This window comes from Catharus ustulatus, chromosome 23, assembly GCF_009819885.2.
Source record: "Catharus ustulatus isolate bCatUst1 chromosome 23, bCatUst1.pri.v2, whole genome shotgun sequence".
Lineage (NCBI taxonomy): Eukaryota > Metazoa > Chordata > Aves > Passeriformes > Turdidae > Catharus > Catharus ustulatus.
The window spans coordinates 1,286,895-1,310,163 of NC_046243.1; the positions used below are offsets into that span (position 1 = coordinate 1,286,895).

The 23,269-nt window shown below is 57.2% G+C and overlaps 3 protein-coding genes across 5 annotated transcripts in view; 2 read left to right on the top strand and 1 right to left on the bottom strand.

The window, feature by feature from the left end:
* The first annotated feature begins 1,874 nt into the window (after positions 1–1,874).
* Positions 1,875–9,046, top strand: RPL19 (ribosomal protein L19). The gene is made up of 6 exons (XM_033079234.2): positions 1,875–1,936; positions 2,996–3,102; positions 3,362–3,484; positions 5,940–6,060; positions 6,772–6,882; positions 8,868–9,046. The coding sequence occupies exons 1-6, from the start codon at positions 1,932–1,934 to the stop codon at positions 8,989–8,991; spliced, it is 591 nt and encodes a 196-aa protein (XP_032935125.1). The 5' UTR covers positions 1,875–1,931; the 3' UTR covers positions 8,992–9,046.
* Positions 9,047–10,645: 1,599 nt separating this feature from the next.
* On the top strand, positions 10,646–14,605 carry LOC117006376 (transcription factor CP2-like protein 1). Its single transcript, XM_033078780.1, has 15 exons — positions 10,646–10,728; positions 10,809–10,960; positions 11,048–11,115; positions 12,272–12,377; positions 12,451–12,557; positions 12,647–12,799; positions 12,968–13,078; positions 13,159–13,256; positions 13,334–13,388; positions 13,480–13,573; positions 13,649–13,739; positions 13,845–13,921; positions 14,045–14,190; positions 14,285–14,336; positions 14,487–14,605. The coding sequence occupies exons 1-15, from the start codon at positions 10,646–10,648 to the stop codon at positions 14,522–14,524; spliced, it is 1,431 nt and encodes a 476-aa protein (XP_032934671.1). The 3' UTR covers positions 14,525–14,605.
* Positions 14,606–20,214: 5,609 nt separating this feature from the next.
* FBXL20 (F-box and leucine rich repeat protein 20) overlaps positions 20,215–23,269 on the bottom strand; it is a 50,727-nt gene continuing 47,672 nt past the window's right edge. For all 3 annotated transcript variants that reach the window (XM_033078776.1, XM_033078775.1, XM_033078777.1), the window contains exons 14-15: positions 23,033–23,245; positions 20,215–21,391 (exon numbers count right to left, since the gene is read on the bottom strand). In XM_033078776.1, coding sequence (XP_032934667.1) covers positions 21,284–21,391; positions 23,033–23,245 — 321 coding nt within the window. In that variant the 3' untranslated portion in view covers positions 20,215–21,283. The remainder of the gene's footprint in view (positions 21,392–23,032; positions 23,246–23,269) is intronic.

Here is a 23,269-nt window from a genome sequence, read left to right on the forward strand (position 1 = left end):
GTGATTCTGGGGCCTCACTGGGTGATTTTGGGTTTCACCGGGTGATTTTAGGGGATAACCAGGTGATTTTAGGGGATAACCAGGTGATTTTAGGGTTATTTTAGGGTGATTTTGGGGTTCATCAGGTCATTTCAGAGGATAACTGGATGGTTTTGGGGTTCACCAGGTGATTTTAGGGGATAACTGGGTGATTTTAGGGTTATTTTAGGGTGATTTTGGGGTTCACCAGGTGATTTCAGGGGATAACTGGATGGTTTTGGGGTTCACCAGGTGGTTTTGGGGCATAACCAGGTGATTTCAGGGTATAAACAGGTGATTTTGGGGTTCACCAGGTGATATTGGGGGATAACCAGGTCATTTCAGTGGATAACTGGGTGATTTTAGGGTTATTTTAGGGTGATTTTGGGGTTCATCAGGTCATTTCAGAGGATAACTGGATGGTTTTGGGGATCACCAGATGGTTTTGGGGGATAACCAGCTCATTTTGGAGGATAACTGGGTGATTTTAGGGGATAACTGGGTGATTTTAGGGTTTTTTTAGGGTGATTTTGGGGTTCACCAGGTGGTTTCAGGGGATAACTGGATGGTTTTGGGGTTCACTGGGTGATTTTAGGGCATAACCAGGTGATTTCAGGGTATAAACAGGTGATATTGGAGGACAACCAAGTGATTTCAGGGGATAACTGGATGATTTTAGGGTTATTTTAGGGTGATTTTGGGGTTCAACAGGTGATTTCAGGGGATAACTGGATGGTTTTAGGGTGATTTTAGGGTGATTTTGGGGTTCACCAGATGATTTGAGGGGTAACCAGGTGATTGCAGGGGATAACTGGATGGTTTTGGGGTTGACCAGGTAATTTTGGAGGATAACTGGGTGATTTTAGGGGATAACCGGATGATTTTAGGGTTATTTTAGGGTGATTTTGGGGTTCACCAGGTGATATTGGGGGATAACCAGGTAATTTCAAGGGATAACTGTGTGATTTTAGGGGATAACTGTGTGATTTTGGGGGATAACCAGGTCATTTCAGAGGATAACTGGATGATTTTAGGGTTTTTTTAGGGTGATTTCGGGGTTCACCAGGTGATTTTAGGGGATAACTGGGTGATATTGGGGATAACCAGGTGATTTTAGGGGATAACTGGATGATTTTAGGGTTATTTTAGGGTGATTTTGGGGTTCATCAGGTCATTTCAGAGGATAACTGGATGGTTTTGGGGTTCACCGGGTGATTTGAAGGGATAATCAGGTCATTTTGGGGTTCACCAGGTGATTTTAGGGGATAACCGGGTAATTTCAGGGGATAACTGGATGATTTGGCCAGACAGACCTCCCAGCACAGCCCAGCATGATCCCAAAGCAGATTCAGGCCTCCCAGTATAAACCAGTCCAGGCTCAGTCCTCCCAGTATGGGCCAGACTGGTTCGTGGACAGGTCCAGTTCTCCCAGGAAGGGCTGGGACGAGCCCTGAATCCTCGGCCCTGCGCTTCTCACGCTGCCAGTGGTGGGGGACGTCCCCTGATCGCATCCCAGTCCATCCCAGTGCTCCCAGTCCATCCCAGTTTATCCCAGTCCATCCCAGTCCATCCCAGTCCCGCTGTCCCTCCACGTGCCTCCCACGTTTCCCACCGCGCATGCGCAGACCCCGCCCAGCCCTTCCCGCCGCGCACGCGCGGACTGTACCACCCCACCACGGCGGAGGGGGGAGCCGGGAAGGACCCACGTCTCTCCCACACATCCTGCGTGGGTATCGGCACCACGCGTGCCTTTTAGATGATATTCCACGCGTGATTTAACCGTTGTTGTTCCTTTGTCGCGTTTTGAGCCGCGGGGATGGGCGCGGGGGGGAGGGTGAGGTGGTACGTTCCGCGGGCAGGGGGCGGGGTCAGCGCCTCCGCTGCGTCTCTCAGGCCCCGGCGCCGCCGCCGCCATGAGGTGGGAGCGGGGCCGTGCCCGCTGTTTTGGGGGATAACGGGGGTCGGGAGGCACCGGGGCGCACTGGAGGGGAGCGGGGAAGTGTTCTCAGAACCGGGGCAGTGTCCGGGCTGTGCTGCGGGGCGGCTCCGGGCGCTGCGAGGCGGCCGCGACCTCGTGAGGCCTCGCGGGAAGATGGCGGAGGGGGGCCATGGCCGCGCTGAGGGGCGGGGGGGGCCTGAGTGGGGTCTGGGAGCGCTGAACGGGGTGGGCTCGGTGATCTGGGACACTGCGGTGCTTGGATGCTCCCTTTGGAGCAGGGCGGAGTGTTCGGGGAACTGAGAGGGGTGAGGAGGTGTCTGAGGGGCGGGGGGGGGGGGAAAGGGCGTGAGGGGGATGAGGGGTCCTGGAGGGTGTTGAAGGTTCTCTGAGGGGGGATGCAGGTCCTGAGGTGGGTGAGGGGATTGTAGGATCCCCTGAGGGGGTGTAGGGTCCTCTGAGGAGGGTGTAGGGTACCCTGAGGGGGATATAGGATCTCCTGAGGGTGTGTAGGATCTCCTGAGGAGGCTGTAGGGTCCCTTGGGGAGGGTTTAGGGTCCCCTGAGGGGGGTATAGTGTCACCTGAGGAGGCTGTGGGGTCCCTTGAGGGGGCTATAGGATCCCCTGAGGAGGGTTTAGGGTCCCCTGAGGGTGTGTAGGGTCCCCTGAGGCGTCTGTAGGCTCTCTTGAAGGGGTTGTAGATGTCCCCTGAGGGGGCTGCAGTGTCCCCTGAGGGGGTGTAGGGTCCCCTGAAGAGGCTGTGGGGTTCCCTGAGGAGGTTGTAGGGTCCCTTGAGGAGGGTTTAGTGTCCCCTGAGGCGTCTGTAGGCTCTCTTGAAGAGGCTGTAGACTCTCCTGAGGGGTTGTAGATGTGCCCTGAGGGGGCTGTAGGGTCCCCTGAGGAGGCTTTAGGGTCTCCTGAAGAGGCTGTAGGCTCCCCTGAGAAGGGTGTAGGATCTCCTGAGGAGGCTGTAAGGTCCCCTGAGGGGGCTGTAGGTGGGTGCAGCCCCCCCTGATCCATTCCCATCCCTCCCTCTGGCAGTATGCTCCGGCTCCAGAAGAGGCTGGCCTCCAGCGTGCTGCGCTGCGGCAAGAAGAAGGTGTGGCTGGATCCCAACGAGACCAACGAGATCGCCAACGCCAACTCCCGTACGTCAGGGGCTCTGGGGAGCTGTGGGAAGAGAGATTTTGGGGAGCACCTAACAGTGAAGTTGGTTTAGGTTCATCAAATCGATCACTCTGGGAAAGAACTCTCAAAATTATGTGGTTCAACCTCTGGATTAGATAAAATTCAGCCCCTCTTTGCAGTTTATAGTGGGATTTTTGGGGTTTGCACTGATGAGGTGATGAGTGAGGGAGTCAGGATCGTTGGAGAATCCCTCTGAGGAGGTGCTGGGTGCTGTTGCAGGGCAGCAGATCCGGAAGCTGATCAAGGATGGGCTGATCATCCGCAAGCCCGTGACCGTGCACTCGCGGGCTCGCTGCAGGAAGAACACGCTGGCCCGGCGCAAGGGCCGGCACATGGGCATCGGTGAGTGCTGCACCTCCAAAGTGGGGAACATCCCGTCCTCCCAGCTCCTGGGGATCATCTCTGGGGCTGGGAAACAGAGGGAGCCTGCTGGGACACACAGGAAACAGTGCTGGGACACACAGGGAGCCTGCTGGGACACACAGGGACACACAGGGAATCCCTGCTGGGACACACAGGGAACAGTGCTGGGACACAGAGGGAATCCCTGCTGGGACACACAGGGACACACAGGGATCCTGGGGCTGGGACACACAGGGAATCCCTGCTGGGACACACAGGGATCCTGGGGCTGGGACACACAGGGACCCTGCTGGGACACACAGGGAATCCCTGCTGGGACACACAGGGAACTCTGTTGGGACACACAGGGACACACAGGGGACCCTGCTGGGACACACAGGGAGCTCTGCTGGGACACACAGGGACCCTGGGGCTGGGACACACAGGGAATCCCTGTTGGGACACATAGAGACACACAGGGAGTCCCTGCTGGGACACACAGGGAATCCCTGCTGGGACACACAGGGAATCCCTGCTGGGACACACAGGGAATCCCTGCTGGGACACACAGGGAATCCCTGCTGGGACACACAGGGACACACAGGGAGCCTGCTGGGACACACAGGGAATCCCTGCTGGGACACACAGGGAGTCCCTGCTGGGACACACAGGGAATCCCTGCTGGGACACACAGGGAATCCCTGCTGGGACACACAGGGAATCCCTGCTGGGACACACAGGGACACACAGAGAGCCCTGCTGGGGACACAGAGGGAATCCCTGCTGGGACACACAGGGAACCCTGGGGCTAGGGACACACAGGGAATCCCTGCTGGGACACACAGGGAAACCTGCTGGGACACAGAGGGAAACACTGCTGGGACACACAGGGACACAAAGGGATCCTGGGGCTGGGACACACAGGGAATCCCTGCTGGGACACACAGGGAATTCCTGCTGGGGACACACAGGGAGCTGTGCTGGGACACACAGGGACACACAGGGAAACCCTGCTGGGACACACAGGGACACACAGGGACACACATGGAGCCTGGGGCTGGGACACACAGGGACACACATGGAAACACTGCTGGGACACACAGGGAACATTGCTAGGACACACAGGGAACCCTGGGGCTGGGACACACAGGGAGCCTGCTGGGACACACAGGGACACACAGGGAGCCTGCTGGGGACACACAGGGAATCCCTGCTGGGACACACAGGGACACGCAGGGAAACACTGCTGGGACACACAGGGAAACACTGCTGGGACACACAGGGAATCCCTGCTGGGACACACAGGGAAACACTGCTGGGACACACAGGGAACAGTGCTGGGACACACAGGGAACCGTGATGGGACACACAGGGACACACAGGGATCCTGCTGGGGCTGGGACACACAGGGATCCTGCTGGGACACACAGGGAACCATGATGGGACACACAAGGACACACAGGGAACCCTGGGGCTAGGGACACACAGGGAATCCCTGCTGGGACACACAGGGACCCTGCTGGGACACACAGGGACCCTGGGGCTAGGGACACACAGTGACACACAGGGAGCCCTGCTGGAACACACAGGGACACACTGCTGGGGACACACAGGGACACACAGGGATCCTGGGGCTGGGACACACAGGGAATCCCTGCTGGGACACACAGGGAATCCCTGCTGGGACACACAGGGAATCCCTGCTGGGACACACAGGGAATCCCTGCTGGGACACACAGGGAATCCCTGCTGGGACACACAGGGAATCCCTGCTGGGACACACAGGGAACCCTGCTGGGACACACAGGGAACCCTGCTGGGACACACAGGGAATCCCTGCTGGGACACACAGAGACACACAGGGAATCCCTGCTGGGACACACAGAGAGACCCTACTGGGACACACAGGGAACTCTGGGGCTGGGACACACAGGGATCCTGGGACTGGGACACACAGGGATCCTGGGACTGGGACACACAGGGAATCCCTGCTGGGACACACAGGGAATCCCTGCTGGGACACACAGGGAATCCCTGCTGGGACACACAGGGAATCCCTGCTGGGACACACAGGGAATCCCTGCTGGGACACACAGACACCCTGCTGGGACACACAGGGAACTCTGGGGCTGGGACACACAGGGACCCCTGCCTTGTGTCACTGGTTTTTTGGGACCCCTGCCTTGTGTGAGTGCCTGTTTGGAGCCCCTGGTTTGTGACAGTGGCTGATTGGGACCCCTGCCTTGTGTTCAGCTCAGTTTCCCCGAGCTGAGCAGAGGATGAAAGGCTTTGGGATGAGTGTGGTGTGGAGCTGGCAGCACTTTGGGATGAGTGTGGGGTGGAGCTGGCAGCACTTTGGGATGAGTGTGGGGTGGAGCTGGCAGCACTTTGGGATGAGTGTGGGGTGGAGCTGGCAGCACTTTGGGCTCTGTTCTCACCCCTTGTCCCCGTGCAGGGAAGAGGAAGGGCACGGCCAACGCCCGCATGCCCGAGAAGGTGACCTGGATGCGGCGCATGCGGATCCTGCGGCGCCTGCTGCGGCGCTACCGCGAGTCCAAGAAGATCGACCGCCACATGTGAGTGCTGTGCTGCTCCCAGAGCCTGCAGCTCTGCCTGGACTGGGCACTCCCAGCCTGGAGTGGGCAATCTCAGCCTGGACTGGGCAGCCCCAGCCATTCCCAGTCCTGCCTCACTGAGCATTCCCAGCCTGGACTGGGCAATCCCAGCCTTGACTGGACAATCCCAGCTATTCCTAGCCTTGCCTGGGCAATCCTAGCCTGGACTGGGCAGTCCCAGCCATTCCCAAACCTGCCTGGGCAGTCCCAGCCTGGACTGGACAATCCTGGCCATTCCCAGTCCTGCCTCACTGAACATTAACAGCCTTGTCTGGGCAATCCTCAGCATTGCCAGCCCTGGGCAATCCCAGCCCTGCCTCCCTGGGCAATCCCAGCCCTTCCTCACTGAGCATTCCCAGCCCTGCCTGGGCAATCCCAGCCTTGTCTGGGCAATCCCAGCCAGTCCCAACCATCCCTGGGCATTTCCAGCCTTGTCTTGGCAATCCCAGCTATTCCCAGCTTTGTCTGGGCATGCCCAGCCTTGTCTGGGCAATCCTCAGCATTACCAACCCTGGCCATTCCCAACCCTCCCTGGGCAATCCCAGCCTGGATTGAACAATCCTGGCCATTCCCAACCCTCCAATTCAATCCTGGCCATTCCCAGCCCCTCCTGGCCATTCCCAGCCATTCCCAGCCCCAGGTTGATGTCCCCACCCCCGTGTCACCCCCCAGGTACCACAGCCTGTACCTGAAGGTGAAGGGGAACGTGTTCAAGAACAAGAGGATCCTCATGGAGCACATCCACAAGCTCAAGGCTGACAAAGCCCGCAAGAAACTCCTGGCGTAAGTGCTGCTGCAGGCTGGGGGTGGGGCAGGGATAATTCATCCTGGGGGACATTCCAGGGGGATAATTCCTCCTGGGGGACATTCAAGAGGGATAATTCCTCCTGTGGGACATTCCAGGGATGATAATTCCTCCTGTGGGGTCATTCCAGGGGGGATGATTCCCTCTGGGGGTCATTGCAGGGAAGATAATTCCCCCCATGGGTCATTTTTGGGGGGATAATTCCCTCTGGGAGTCATTTCTGAGGGGGACAATTCCCTCTGGGAGTCATTCCAGGGATGATAATTCCCCCCTGAGTCATTCCAGGGATGATAATTCCCCCATGGATCATTCCAGGGATGATAATTCCCCCATGGATCATTCCAGGGATGATAATTCCCCCATGGATCATTCCAGGGATGATAATTCCCCCATGGATCATTCCAGGGATGATAATTCCCCCCATGGATCATTCCAGGGATGATAATTCCCCCATGGATCATTCCAGGGATGATAATTCCCCCCATGGATCATTCCAGGGATGATAATTCCCCCATGGATCATTCCAGGGATGATAATTCTCCTTGGGGGTCATTCCAGGGGGATAATCCCCCCATGGATCATTCCAGGGATGATAATCCCCCCCATGGATCATTCCAGGAATGATAATTCCCCCATGGATCATTCCAGGGATGATAATTCACCCCATGGATCATTCCATGGATGATAATTCCCCCATGGATCATTCCAGGGATGATAATCCCCCCCATGGATCATTCCAGGGATGACAATCCCCCCATGGATCATTCCAGGGATGATAATCCCCCCCATGGATCATTCCAGGGATGATAATTCCCCCATGGATCATTCCAGGGATGATAATTCCCCCATGGATCATTCCAGGGATGATAATTCCCCCCATGGATCATTCCAGGCAGGGTTCTGGGATGAATCAATCCCAGATGGGGCAGAGGAGCCCGGGGCTGTGCTGGGGTTCTGTGTCTCACTGGGGAATTCCTGCAGAGTCAATGATTGACCAGGGCAGGGACTGCAAACCCTGCTGTGTCCTTGGGGGGAAACTGAATCCATCAGCTCTGGGATTGTGTCACAGGGGAGCCCTGTGGGGTGGGGACAGTGTGGGGTGGGGACAGCTGTGGGGTGGGGACAGTGTGGGGTGGCACTGCAGTGTCCTGTGGGGTTGGGGACAGTGCTGGGGTGGCACTGCAGGCCCCACAGGAGTTGGGGACAGTGCTCAGGGCGTTGGGGACAGCGCTGGGGTGACACTGCAGCACCCAGGGGTCGCACAGCAGGGTCCTGTGGGGTTAGGGACAGTGCTCAGGGTGTTGGGGACAGTGCTGGGGTGGCACAGCAGCACCCAGGGGGGTTGGGGACAGCATTGGGGTGGCACTGCTGTGGGGTGGGGACAGTGCTGGAGTGGCACAGCAGGGGCCAGGGGGGTTGGGGACAGTACTGAGGTGGCACTGCTGTGGGGTGGGGACAGTGCTCAGGGTGTTGGGGACAGTGCTGGAGTGGCACAGCAGGGTCCTGTGGGGTGGGGACAGTGCTGGGGTGGCACTGCAGGCCTCAGGGGGTTTGGGGACAGCTCTGAGGGTGTTGGGGACAGCTCTTAGAGCGTTGGGGACAGCACTGGGGTGGCACTGCAGCACCCGAGGGGATTGGGGACAATGCTCAGGGTGTTGGGGACAGCTCTGAGGGGTTTGGGGACAGCTCTGAGGGGTTTGGGGACAGCTCTGAGGGTGTTGGGGACACCTCTGAGGGCGTTGGGGACACCTCTGAGGGCGTTGGGGACAGCTCTGAGGCTGTTGGGGACACCTCTGGGGGTGTTGGGGACACCTCTGGGGGTGTTGGGGACACCTCTGGGGGTGTTGGGGACAGCTCTGAGGGGGTTGGGGACACCTCTGAGGGGGTTGGGGTCCCTCTCATGGTGTTGGGGACACCTCTGAGGCTGCTGGGGACACCTCTGAGTCCCTGTCCCCTCCCGCAGGGACCAGGCCGAAGCGCGGCGCTCCAAGACCAAGGAGGCGCGGAAACGGCGCGAGGAGCGGCTGCAGGCCAAGAAGGAGGAGATCATCAAAACCCTCTCCAAGGAGGAGGAGGCCAAGAAGTGACCCCGGGCTGTCCCCTGTCCCCGAGTGTTTGTCACCCAATAAAACCTGGACCCTTCCCGAGGAGCCTCCGTGTGTGCAGCGGGGAGGGAATCGCGGGGAATCGCTGGGAATTCCTTCCCACAGCCCCGGGGTTGGGGGGCTCAGCACCCCCAGAGCTGGGCCCAAAGTCCCCCAGCAGCTCCTGGAGGGACAGAGGGACGGACAGACAGACAGATGGACACACAGACAGACAGATGGACACACAGACAGACAGATGGACACGGCCTGGGGGGGGTTGATGAGCTGGGGAGGGTCACCCCACCCTGGGAAATGGAGCTGGGAAACTCCCACCTGCTCACAGTGAGGGACAGGGATGGGGACACACCTGGGACAGGGATGGGGACACTGGGGACACACCTGGGACAGGACAGGGGGTCTGGGGACACCTGGGACAGAACAGTGGGGACACAGTTGGGACAGGGATGGGGACACACCTGGGACAGGGATGGGGGGCTGGGGACACACCTGGAGACACTGGGGACACACCTGGGACAGGGATGGGGGACACTGGGGATACAACTGGGACAGGGATGGGGACAACTGGGACAGAACAGGGGGGACACCTGGGACAGGGCTGGGGACACACTTGGGATGGGACAGGGCTGGGGGCACCTGGGACAGGACAGGGGACACCTGAGACAGGGCTGGGGGAACTGGGGACACACCTGGGACAGGGCTGAGGGGCTGGGGACACACCTGGGACAGGGCTAGGGACGCTGGGGACACACCCGGGACAGGACAGGGGACACAACTGGGACAGGACAGGGGGACATACCTGGGATAGGGCTGGGGACAACTGGGGACAGGACTGGGGGACAACTGGGACAGGGCTGGGTACACTGGGGACACACTTGGGACAGGACAGGGGACACAACTGGGACAGGGCTGGGGGGCTGGGGACACACCTGGGACAGGGCTGGGGGACACACCTGGGACAGGGCTGGGGGGACTACTGGGACAGGGCTGGGGACACTGGGCACAACTGAGACAGGGCTGGGGGGCTGGGGACACCTGAGACAGGACAGGGGACACAACTGGGACAGGACAGGGGGACATACCTGGGACAGGGCTGGGTGCCCTCTGTGTGTGACACCCCCTGTGTGTGACACCTCCTGTGACACCCCTCAGTGTGTGACACCCCCGTGTCCCTGTGTGTGACACCCCCAGTGTGTGACACCCCCCTGTGTGTGACATTTCCTGTGACACCCCCCGTGTCATGTCCCAATGTCACCATGAGTGGGGACAGCCACCCCCCATTTCCAACCCCAGCACCCAAGGAGGGGACACATTTTAACCCCTCCCCACCCTCACACCTTTTTCTGCCCAAAATGACCCAAATCTGGCAGAAATTCCAGGGGTTAAAATGAAAATGGGGACAAAGGGACAGGGGCAGCGCTCTTGGTGTCCCCCCCTCGTGTGTTGACAGCAAACGCTGCCCCTCCCTGCCCGGTGTTTACTGTCAACACCCCAAACTGGGCCCAACTGGGCCAAACTGGGCCCGGCCCCGCTCCCATCACCCTCCCCGCGCCCATAAATCGGGGGGTGGGGCCACCCTGCTGTCCCCGTCCTGCTGTCCCCCTGTGCCCGCGGGGTGTCCCCCCGTGCTGTCCCCACCATGCTCTTCTGGCACGGCCAACCCGAGCACTGCTGGCCTGGCCCTGGGGACATTCACCCCCTGCCCGGCTCCGGGGTGCTCAGGTACCCCCCGAACCCTCTGCCTTTGGGGAAACTGAGGCACGGCCGAGCCGCCACCCTTGTCCGGGGGTGTTTTCCCGCAGGGACCCCCCGCTCCTGCCCTACCTGAAGCAGGAGGAGCCCAACGGCATCTCCACCTCGCAGCCTCCCCTCCCCTCCTTCCAGTACGTGCTGAGCGCCCCCACCTCCCCCGCCGTGCGGCACCACGAGGAGACCCTCACCTACCTCAACCAGGGTGAGTCTGGGGGCGTGGGGGGAGGAGAGACCCCCGCCCCAAATCCCGCTCCGGGCTCAGGTTCTGCTCTGCGCCCCCCTCCCCCAGGGCAGTCCTACGAGATCCGCATGATGGGAATGGCCCGGGGGGATCCGGAGGGCCGGAGGATGGTCAAGGTGAGAGGGGTGGGGACCTCGGGGTGGGAGGTGGGGACCTCCAGGTGCGGGGTGGGGACCCCCGGGGTGCGGGATGGGGACCCCCGGGGCAAAGCTCCGGGTTCAGTCCCAGTCCAGCCCCATTTTTGCCCCAGTTCAGCCTCATCTGAGCCCCAGTTCAGCTTCATTTCAATCCCATCTCCCACCAGTTCTGCCCCAGTTCAAATCCACTCTAGCCCCAGTTCCACCCCAGTCCAATCCCAGCTCAGCCCCAGTCCAATCCCAGTTCTGCCCCGGTCCAATCCCAGTTCTGCCCCAGTCCAATCCCAGTTCTGCCCCGGTCCAATCCCAGTTCTGCCCCAGTCCAATCCCAGTTCTACCCCGGTCCAGCCCCATCTCAGCCTCAGTTTTGCCCCAGTGCAGCCCCAGTTCAGTCTCATTTCAGTCCCAGCTCAGCCCCAGTTCTGTCCCAGTATAATCCCAGTTCAAATCCAGTCTAGCCCCAGTTCTATCCCAGTCCAGTCCCAGTTCTGCCCCAGTCCAAGCCCAGCTCAGCCCCAGTTCTCTCCCAGCACACTCCCATTTCTACCCCAGTTCAGATCCAGTCTAGCCCCAGCTCTACCCCAGCCCAAACCCAGCTCTGCCCCAGTTCTCTCCCAGTTCTGCCCCAGTTCAAATCCAGTCTAGTCCCAGTTCTGCCCCAGTCCAATCCTAGTTCTGTCCCAGTCCAACCCCAGCTCAGCCCCAGTTCTCTCCCAGCACACTCCCAGTTCTGCCCCAGTCCAAATCCAGTCTAGCCCCAGTTCTGCCCTGGTCTAAGCCCAGTTCAGCCGCAGTCCCGCGGGGCCCTGGCCGTGTGTTGTTGAGCCCTGCCCGTGTGCTGAGCTCTGCCCGTGGCCGTGTGCTGAGCCCTGGCCGTGTGTTGAGCTGTGGCCGTGTGCTGAGCTCTGACCGTGGCCGTGTGCTGAGCCCTGCCCGTGTGTTGTTGAGCCCTGCCCGTGTGTTGTTGAGCCCTGCCCGTGTGTTGTTGAGCCCTGGCCGTGTGTTGAGCCCTGGCCGTGTGTTGAGCCCTGGCCGTGTGTTGAGCCCTGGCCGTGTGTTGTTGAGCCCTGGCCGTGTGCTGAGCTCTGCCCGTGGCCGTGGCTCCGGCCCGGCCGTGGCTCTGCCCCGTGCCCAGAGCGTTGTCCGCGTGGTTTTCCACGACCGGCGGCTCCAGTACTCGGAGCAGCAGCAGCTCGAGGGCTGGCGCTGGAGCCGCCCGGGCGATCGGATCCTCGACATCGGTGAGTGCCGGGGTTGGGGGGGGGCTGGGGGCACTGCGGGGGTCGTGCTGACCCCTCCCCACCCCCACCCCAGACATCCCGCTCTCGGTCGGGATCCTGGAACCCCAAATCCACCCCACGCTGCTCAACACGGTGGAATTCCTGTGGGACCCCTCCCGGCGCACATCCGTGTTCGTGCAGGTGGGAGCCGGGTCCGGGCGGGGGTTTGGGGGGTTCTGGAAGGTTCTGGGGGGGGTCACGGAGCTCAGTCCCGATTCTCCCCTCCCCAGATTCACTGCATCAGCACCGAGTTCACGCTGCGCAAGAACGGGGGGGAGAAGGGGGTCCCGTTCCGCATCCAGATCGACACCTTCGGGGCGGGGGGCAAGGGGGACCCCCCCGAGCACCTGCACTCCGCCAGCTGCCTGGTCAAGGTGTTCAAGGTACCTGGGGAAACCAGTGTCACCAGTGTCCCCAGTGCCCCCAGTGTCCTCTCATTACTGGGAGAGCCAGCTCGGAGCGTGGGGCAGTGCAGGGGGGATTAGGGGGGTGGATGTTGGGCTCTCGGGGGTCTCGGGGGGTCCCGGGGTCGCGCTCACCCCCCGGCACAGCCCAAAGGCGCCGATAGGAAGCAGAAAACGGACCGGGAGAAGGTGGAGAAGCAACCGGCGGCGGAGAGGGAGAAATTCCAGCCGGCCTACGACAGCACCGTGCTGGCCGAGGTGGGTCCCCGGACCTGGCACCCCCCGAGGGCCGAGGGGACCCCCGGGACCCCTCACCCATCGCGCCCCTCCCTCCTCAGTGCCCCCCGTGGCCGGACGCGCTGGGTGTCCCCCACAGCCCCCCGGGCACCCCGGGGCTGCCGTCCCCGCATCCCTTCAAGCTGCTGAGCCCCGAGAGGTGAGCGGGGACCCCTGGACCCTCCTTCCCTCCCTTCCCCACTCCGGGGTGCCCCGCTGAGCTCGGTCACCCCGCAGGGTGTGCGTGTCACCCGCCTGCGCTGCCGAGGGACCCGCCGAGAGTCTTGCCGAGGTGAGGGAGGGGTCGGTGCAGCCCCCCCAGGAGGGGCTGAGGATGCCCCCGCTCGGGTCGTGCCCCGCTGAGCCCCCCTGAGCCCCCACAGGAGCTGAGTCCCTGCGCATCCCCCCTGGAGACGCAGCAGTGGCTGCTCCGCCGCCGCTTCTCCTCCTGCGCCCGCGTCTTCTCCAACTTCAGCGGTGAGAGCCCGGCCAGAGCTGGGGGACAACGCCAGGACCCCCCTTGTGCCACCCCCTGAGCCCCCCTGTCCCCAGGTGCCGATCTGCTGAGGCTCTCCCGCAGGGACCTGATCCAGATCTGCGGAGCCCCGGACGGGATCCGCCTGTGCCACGCCCTGGCGGGCAGGTCCGGCCCCCGCGCCCCCCGCCTCTTTTTGGGGACCCCCGGGAGGCTCCGTGGGGTTCGACCTCATCCTGAACCCCCTCCCCAAACCCTTCTGTGCCCCCTCAGGTGCCCCCGGCCCCGGCTGACCCTGTACGTGGCGCAGGAGCCCGGCGGGGCTGAGGCTGCGGAGGATGCGGGATCAGGTGGGGAGGGGGCTCGGGTGGGTGGCAGAGCAAGGATGGAGGGTGGCACTGATAGCCCTGTCCCCATCCCATTATCCCATCCCATCATCCCATCCCATCCCTTCCCAACTTTTCCCTCTCCAGGGCTGTACCAGGAGCTGCACCTCGAGCACCTGACCGTGGCCGAGCTCACCGGGAAGTTGGCCGAGCTCCTGGGGCTCCCCCCGGGCCAAATCCTGCGGCTCTCCCGGCAGGGACCCGGCGGCATCCACGTCCTCGTCAGCGACGCGGTGGGGACACGGGGGACACGGGGGACACGGGGGACACGGGGAGGGACAGACCCGGCTGGCCGAGCCCCGCTGAGCTCCCCGCTGTGCCCCGCAGATGATTCGGAACCTCCAGGATGAGACGAGTTTTGTGGTGGCGATCGGAAAAGGTACCGAGGTGGCCGGGGGGCGATGGGGGTGGGGCAGGGGGCGATGAGGATGGGGCAGGGGGCGATGAGGATGGGGCTGGGGGCGATGAGGATGGGGCAGGGGGCGATCAGGGGGTGATTGGTGGCCCCGGCTGAGCCGTGTCCCCGCAGCCCCCGGCCCCGACGGTTTCCAGCTGCTGCTGCGGTAGGAGCGGCTCCGGAGCTGCGACATCTCGGGGACATCTCGGCTGGAACCAGGGACCGAGAGAGGAGCCCGAGGCTGGCCCGGCCCCCCAGAGCCCTCCCGTGTCCCCTCCTGTCCCCGCGTGTCCTTCCCCGTGTCCCCGCTGTGCATTAAAGGACGGGGGAGCGGCCCCGAGCGCGGCATCGTCCCTGCGGGGTTTGGGGGGAATTTGGGGTCCCAGGGGGGGTTTGGGGAGCGGGGACAATCCCTGGTCCCCAGCAGTGGACAGGGCAGGGGACACCCAGCCCGGTGTCGCCTCATTCCAGCTGGAACGGGTTCATTAAACAGCGAATCCTTCCCTGAGCCGTCCTTGGGAGGGAATTCCTGGGGCTGGGACGGGTTTGGGATAAACAAACCGGGAGTGGGAGGAGCTGGGACAGCTCCGGGGACAAGGAGGGGACAAGGAGGGGACAAGGGAACATTCCCGACCCTCCCATGGGGATGCAGAGCTCGGTGCCAGCGGAGTTTTCCCTCTGTGCCCACCCCACACGTGCAGACCACGTGTATTTCTGTATTTCTATATTATTTCTATATAATTTCTATATAATTTCTATATTTCTATATTATTTCTATATAATTTCTATATAATTTCTGTATTATTTCTATATAATTTCTATATTATTTCTATATTATTTCTATATAATTTCTATATAATTTCTATATTTCTATATTAATTCTATATTTCTATATTATTTCTATATAATTTCTATATTATTTCTATATAATTTCTATATTATTTCTATATTTCTATATTTCTATATAATTTCTATATAATTTCTATATAATTTCTATATAATTTCTATATTATTTCTATATTATTTCTATATTTCTATATAATTTCTATATTTCTATATTAATTCTATATTATTTCTATATTTTCTATATTTTTCTATATTAATTCTATATTTCTATATTATTTCTATATTATTTCTATATTTCTAGATTATTTCTATATAATTTCTATATTTCTATATTAATTCTATATTTCTATATAATTTCTATATTATTTCTATATTTCTATATTATTTCTATATTATTTCTATATAATTTCTATATTTCTATATAAATTCTATATTTCTATATTATTTCTATATTAATTCTATATTTCTATATAATTTCTATATTATTTCTATATTAATTCTATATTATTTCTATAGTTCCTTCCCGTTCAGGGCATTGTCACACCCGCAGTGTCACCACAGGCACATTTAAACATTTCCCAGCTCTCTCTGTCCCCAGGGCTCAGGGACAGCGTGACAGGAATTTGTTGGTCTGAAATGACAGCACGTCCCATTGTCACCCTCTGTGGGAGCAGCCATGGAGCTGGGATGTCTCCAAAACACAGAAAATATTTTTTTTTTTTTTTTTGTTGCATGGGATCTTTCACCCCAGAAGGTGCCAGGCTGTTTGTCTGCTCCCAGGGACAGCTGGAATTGGGAATGAATTGGGAATTGGGAATGAATTGGGAATTGGGAAGTGCTGGGAGGTAAATCCAGGCTGCAGGAATCTCTGCTGGGAGGGGGGGATGGTGCAGCCTCAGCTCCACAGGGAACACAAGGACAGGGAATTCAGGATAGGGAAGAGCTCGGGGGGAATGGAAGGAGATGGGAAATGGGATGGGATCAATGGGATGGGAAAAGGGGAATTGGTAGAGCTGGAAAATGGGAAATGGGATGGGATCAATGGGATGGGGTGAGATGGGAAAAGGGGATTTGGTACAGCTGGGAAATGGGATGGGATCAATGGGATGGGATCAATGGGATGGGATCAATGGGATGGGATGGGAGAAGTGGATCTGGCACAGCTGGGAAATGAGAAATGGGATCCTCAGGCAGGGCTGGAGAAGGGGAATTGGCACAGCTGGGAAATGGGGATGGGAAGGGAAAAGGGGATTTGGCACAGTTGGGAAATGGGAAATGGGATGGGAGAAGGGGAATTGGCCCAACTGGGAAATGGGAAATGGGATGGGATCCTCAGGCAGGGCTGGGAAAGGGGATCTGGCACAGCTGGGAAATGTGAAATGGGATGGGATCAATGGGATGGGATGGGAAAATGGGATTTAGCACACATGGGAAATGGGAAATGGGAAGGGAAAAGGGGATTTGGCACAGCTGGGAAACGGGATGGGAGAAGGGGATGGGATGGGATCAGTGGGATGGGATGGAAGAAGAGGATCTGGCACAGCTGGGAAATGGGATGGGATGGAATCAATGGGATGGGATGGAAAAAGGGGATTTAGCACAGCTGGGAAATGGGAAATGGAATCAATGGGATGGGAGAAGGGGAATTGGCAGAGCTGGGAAAGAGGATGGGATGGGATCCTCAGGCAGGGCTGGAGAAGGAGATTTGGCACAGCTGGGAAATGGGATGGGATCAATGGGATGGGATGGGAAAAGTGGAATTGGCACAGCTGGGAAATGGGAAATGGGATGTGAGAAGGGGAACTGGCATAGCTGGGAAATGGGAGATCGGATCGATGGGATGGGATGGGAAAATGGGATTTAGCACAGCTGGGAAATGGGATCCTTGGGCAGGGCTGGAGAAGGGGATCTGGCACAGCTGGGAAATGGGAAATGGGATGGGATCAATGGGATGGGATCAATGGGATGGGATCAATGGAATGGGATGGGAGAAGAGGATTTGGCACAGCTGGGAAATGGGAAATGGGATGGGATGGGAGAAGGGGAATTGGCAGAGCTGGAAAAGGGGATGGGATGGGATCCTCAGGCAGGGTTGGAGAAGGAGATTTGGCACACGTGGGAAATGGGAATTGGGATGGGATCAATGGGATGTGAGAAGGGGAATTGGCACAACTGGGAAATGGGAACTGGGATCCCCAGGCAGGGCTGGAGAAGGAGATTTGGCACAGCTGGGAAATGGATGGGATGTGAGAAGGGGATTTGGCATAGCTGGGAAATGGGAAATGGGATGTGAGAAGGGGATTTGGCATAGTTGGGAAATGGGAGATCGGATCAATGGGATGGGAAAATGGGATTTAGCACAGCTGGGAAATGGGAATTGGGATGGGATCAATGGGATACGAGAAGGGGATCTGGCACAGCTGGGAACTGGGATCCCCAGGCAGGGCTGGCTCCTGCCCCACACCCCCCAGACCCCTCCACCCCCTCAGGATGCAGCAATTCCTCCACATTTTCCACTCAGGAAACATCCCAGAGCATTCCCAGCTCCTTGCACCCCAAACACTCAGAGCTTCCCCCATGCAGTGAATTTTCCTCCCCCCAGTGACTCCCCCAGCGAGGCACAGCTTGGAAAAACGGTGTTTATTGGTATTTATAAATATAAACATCAGGAAGAGTCCATTTGAAGACGGATAATTGACTTAAAAGGACACTGTCAAGAAGTTTGAGCTACCTTAATGCTGTCACCCTGGTCTGCAAAACAGAAAAGAAAATTGCTTTGGGTTCTGTGTGGTGGAGTTTTCCCTGGAAAACTCAGCTCTGGTACAGAGGGATCAGTCAGCCAAACCCCACCCTGCCTCCAAAATCTGCTCCTGCTCTCCCCTGCCACGGTAGGAACCAAACAAAAAGTGTTTTGATTTGGGTTTTTCCCCGAGTTGTGCAAATCCTGTGATTGCTGGGTGAGCCCTGGTGCATCTCTGTCACCATCTTCTGGCACCCTGAAACCTGGAGAAAGTTCTGGAAATGAAGGTGCCCGAGGAGAGGGGGGAGAATCCACAGCTAAAGAGGATTTGAATAAATAGAAGGGATTAAAAGCCACCTAAGGAGGGCATTGACAGTATCCTTTTAACCACAGCAGCCTGGAGTGGCTCCCAGCAGGCTGGGGGGGCTGGGGGAGATGGTGGGGTGCAGCTCTGGGACCCTCCTGCTGGCAGCACAGAATTCCTGGTGGGAAAATCCCCCTCCCCAGTCCTTGAAACAGCAATTCCTGGTGGGAAAATTCCCAAATTCCCCTCCCTCAATCCTTAAAACAGCCATTCCTGGGGGGAAAATCTCCAAATTCCCCTCCCTCAGTTCTTAAAACAGCCATTCCTGGGGGGAAAATCCTCAAATATCCCTCCCTCAATCCTTAAAACAGCCATTCCTGGGGGGAAAATCTTCAAATATCCCTCTCCCCCAGTTCTTAAAACAGCCATTCCTCGGGGGAAAATCCTCACCCTCAATCCTTAAAACAGCCATTCCTGGGGGGAAAATCCTCAAATTCCCCTTCCCCAGTCCTTAAAACAGCCATTCCTGGTGGGAAAATCTCCAAATTCCCCTCCCTCAATCCTTAAAACAGCCATTCCTGGGGGGAAAATCCTCAAATTCCCCTCCTTCAGTCCTTAAAACAGCCATTCCTGGGGGGAAAATCCTCAAATATCCCTCCCTCAGTCCTTAAAACAGCCATTCCTGGGGGGAAAATCTCCAAATTCCCCTCCTTCAGTTCTTAAAACAGCCATTCCTGGGGGGAAAATTCTGAAATTCCCTTCCCTCAGTCCTTAAAACAGCAATTCCTGGGGGGAAAATCTCCAAATCTCCCTTCCCCAGTCCTTAAAACAGCCATTCCTGGTGGGAAAATCTCCAAATTCCCCTCCCTCAGTTCTTAAAACAGCAATTCCTGGGGGGAAAATCCTCAAATCCCATTCCTGGAGACTCCTCAGCACCCAGAGGAACCCCAAACTCCTCGTGGGCACAGCTCAGTGAGCAGGAAGGACACACCCAGAGCTCTCCCAGTCCCAGTCTGACCAGTCCTGACCAGTTCAACCCTTGGGATCTGCCCAGCAGTTCCACACTGGGCCCCTGCAGTTCGCTCTCCTGGAGCACCTGTGCAGATTTTGCTTAAATTCCCCCCCCAAAAAAAGCAGCCAATGAACCCCCCCACCCTCCCCCAGAGCTGGGCCTGGGGTCTCCAAACCCCTCTTGGGGTTTCCAAACCCTTCCTGGGGTCTCCAAACTTACCTGGGCAGGTGGGGAAGAGCCCCAGCACTCACTGAGTGAGGGTGGATCCACCAGGGATTCTTTAATTCTTCATCAGGACAAGGAAAAAAAACTCAACTTTGCTTTTCCTTGGGGAGAGGAGAGAGGGGATGGCAGTTCTAGAATTTTCCCCCTCTACTGGGAGTTATATATTTGTGTGTGTGTTATTCCCTGTATGGAGAATTCTGTCCTTGGTGTTGGGGTAAAAGCTGGATTTGGGATAAATAAATTTGGGATATCCAATCCTTGATCACACAGGAAGCCCAGCCTGGGGTGCAGCTCCCTGTGCTGCTTTCAAATCCTCCTGACAGCTCAGCACAGGCTCAGGGAAAAAAAAAAATTCCTGATGGATTTGGGATGGGAAATCTCAAAAAAAAAAAAAAAAGGCTGAATCAGAAATTTGAAAAAAAATTAAAATTAAAAAAGAAAAAGAAAAAATACCCCAGTATTGGGGAGGGTAAAATAAGTGGCATCATAAATTCCAGGCTCTTCCACAACAGTCTGGGGAGAACTTGGGAATTCTTGAGCTGGATGCCACAGACACAGGAAAAAAAGATGAGCCTTCATGTGAGAGTGTTCAGGTGGGAGCAGGGAAGCTCAAGGGAATTCTGGAGCTCAGGGAATTCTGGATCTTAGGGAAATCCTGGAGCTCAGGGAATTCTGGATCCCAGGGAATCCTGGAGCTCAGGGAATTCTGGAGCTCAGGGGAATCTGGAGCTCAGGGGAATCCTGGAGCTCAGGGAATTCTGGATCCCCAGGAAATCCTGGAGCTCAGGGGAATTCTGGAGCTCAGGGAATTCTGGATCCCAGGGGAATTCTGGATCCCAGGAAAATCCTGGATCCCAGGGAATCCTGGAGCTCAGGGAATTCTGGAGCTCAGGGAAATTCTGGAGCTCAGGAAAATCCTGAATCCCAGGGGAATCCTGGAGCTCAGGGGAATCCTTGATCCCAGAGAAATCCTGCATCCCAGAGGAATCCTGGATCCCAGGGGAATTCTGGAGCTCAGGGGAATTCTGGATCCCAGGAAAATCCTGAAGCTCAGGGGAATTATGGATCCCAGGGAATTCTGGATCTTAGGGGAATCCTGGATCCCAGGGGAATTCTGAAGCCCAGGGAAATCCTGGATCCCAGGGAATTCTGCATCCCAGGGAAATTCTGGAGCCCATGAAAATCCTGAAGCTCAGGGGAATCCTGGAGCTCAGAGAATCCTGGATCCCAAGAGAATCCTGAATCCCAGGGGAATTCTGGATCCCAAGAGAATCCTGAATCCCAGGAAAATCCTGGAGCTCAGAGGAATCCTGCATCCCAGAGGAATTCTGGATCCCAGGGAAATTCTGGATCTTAGGGAAATCCTGAAGCTCAGGGGAATCCTGAATCCCAAGAGAATCCTGGAGCTCAGGGAATTCTGGATCCCAGGGAATGAGCAGCTCCTGTTCCCTCCCCTCCTGACAATCAACCCTGGAACTGTTTGGGCTTCCCAGCTCTGTTGGGATTTCAAGGTTCAAACTCCTCCCCTCTCCTCTCTCTCCTCTCCCATTTCCAAGGACCTCGGCTCCTTCTCCAACCTCCCCAGCAGCACCAGCCCCTCCAGGCTGGGGGAGCCCTGCCCTCCTTCCCGCAGGGTTTTCCCCAGGAATTCCCAGCAGGACGAGCCCGATCCCCGCAGGGAGGAGCCGGCACAGCGATCCCAGCCCAGCCCAGCAGTGACACCGGGATCTCTCCTCCGAGGTTCTGCTGTCCCCGGAGTGCCCGGGCGCGGCTCCAGCCCCACTCTGGGAGGAGTTCCAGTGTCATAGGATGATGCAGCATCTGCAGAAGCGCTGTCGGCTGCCGCCCACCGAGGGCGGGGGGGTCACCGGGGCGAAGTAGGCGTGGACTTTGATGTTGGGCAGGTGGGTCTGGAAGGGCAAAGGCAAAGGAGGGGTCAGGGATAGGGACAGGGACAAGGTGGGGTCACCCCTGAGGTTCTTCCTGTCCCATTAACTGGGGAGTTGTGGGGAATTGGGTGTTGGAAGGTCACATTTCCCGACCTAAATCCCCAAAGATTCCTTAATTTTATGGTGTAACTTTATAGATCTGTGCTCTGTTTGAAGGAAAAAATGTCAGCATTGGGATTTTACAGCTGGAGAAATGGATTTGGGAGGGGATACTGGGATGGAATTCCTGCCTGTGAGGGATTGAGGCCTTGGGGACACTCCTGCAGTGGAAATTACCTGGGATGAGGATGGAGGTGGGAACCTGGCAGTGTCCAAGGCCAGGCTGGACATTGGGGTTTGGAGCAGCCTGGGACAAGGTTCTCCCAACCCAAACCATCCCACACTCCATGTCTGACTCCAGTGAGGGATTTCCTGGTGGATTCTGGGGCTGGCTGCACTGGGAGATGTCCTAAATTTTCTCCCAAACCATTCCCTGATTCTGTGTCTGACTCCAGTGAGAAATTCCCTGATGAATTCTGGGGTTGGCTGCACTGGGAGTGTCCCAAAGGCTCTCCTAATCCATCCCACATTCCTTATCTGACTCCAGTGAGGGATTTCCTGATGAATTCTGGGGTTGGCTGCACTGGGAAGTGTCCCAAAGGTTCTCCTAAGTCATCCCACATTCCTCATATGACTCCAGTGAGGATTTCCTGATGGATTCTGGGACTGCTTTAAATGGAAGTGTCCCAAAGGTTCTCCCAAACCATTCCCTGATTCTGTTCTGACTACAATGAGGGATTCCCTGATGGATTCTGGGGTTGGCTGCACTGGGAGATGTCCTAAATTTTCTCCCAAACCATTCTCACATTCCATGTCTGACTCCAGTGGGGGATTTCCTGATGAATTCTGGGGTTGGTTTCACTGGGAAGTGTCCCAAAGGTTCTCCTAACTCATCCCACACTCCATGTCTGACTCCAGTGAGGAATTTCCTGGTGGATTCTGGGACTGGTTTCACTGGAAGTGTCCCAAAGGTTCTCCCAACCCAAACCATTCCCTGATTCTGTGTCTCACTCCAGTGAGGGATTTCCTGATGGATTCTGGGGTTGGTTTTACTGGAAGTGTCCCAAAGGTTCTTCCAAACCATTCCCTAATTCTGTTCTGACTCCAGTGAGGAATTCCCTGGCAGATTCTGGGGTTGGTTTCACTGGGAAGTGTCCCAAAGGTTCTCCCAAACCATTCCCTGATTCTGTCTCTGACTCCAGTGAGGAATTCCCTGATGGATTCTGAGGTTGGTTTCACTGGGAGTTGTCCCATCCTAACCCATCCCACATTCCATGTCTGACTCCAGTGAGGGATTTCCTGATGGGTTCTGGGGTTGGTTTCACTGGGAGTTGTCCCATCCTAACCCATCCCACATTCCATGTCTGACTCCAGTGAGGAATTCCCTGGGACTGGTTTCACTGGGAGCTGCAGCTTGGAACAACCCAGGACAGTGGAAAACACCCAACCCAAACCATTCCAGACATCCATGACTCCAAACCCATCCCTGATGATTCTCCCAGCTCTGATCAGCTGCCGGGGACCGTGCCAGCTCAGGGATAAACCCTGCTGATCCCAGCTCACCCTGAGTCTCTTGATCCCAGCCCGTGTGATCTGCTGGCAGTCGTAGAGCTCTATCCTCTCCAGGCTGTGGCAGCTCTTGAGGTGTTCCAGGGAGGCATCAGTGATCAGGGGGCAGTTGTCCAGCTCGATCACCTCCAGCCGGTCGTGGGCGCAGGCGCCGTTCCCCAGGTGACGGATCCCGTCGTCCGTGATCAGCTCGCAGTGGGACAAACTCTGGGTGCAAACACAGGGGTTAAA

Coding starts and splice junctions, on each gene's coding strand:
- LOC117006376 (XM_033078780.1), top strand. CDS start 10,646: ATGCTCTTCTGGCACGGCCAACCCGAGCACTGCTGGCCTGGCCCTGGG. Junction 10,729..10,808: donor CCCGGCTCCGGGGTGCTCAG/GTACCCCCCGAA, acceptor GTTTTCCCGCAG/GGACCCCCCGCTCCTGCCCT. Junction 11,116..12,271: donor AGGGCCGGAGGATGGTCAAG/GTGAGAGGGGTG, acceptor CCCCGTGCCCAG/AGCGTTGTCCGCGTGGTTTT.
- RPL19 (XM_033079234.2), top strand. Junction 6,061..6,771: donor AAGAAGATCGACCGCCACAT/GTGAGTGCTGTG, acceptor GTCACCCCCCAG/GTACCACAGCCTGTACCTGA. Junction 6,883..8,867: donor GCCCGCAAGAAACTCCTGGC/GTAAGTGCTGCT, acceptor CCCCTCCCGCAG/GGACCAGGCCGAAGCGCGGC.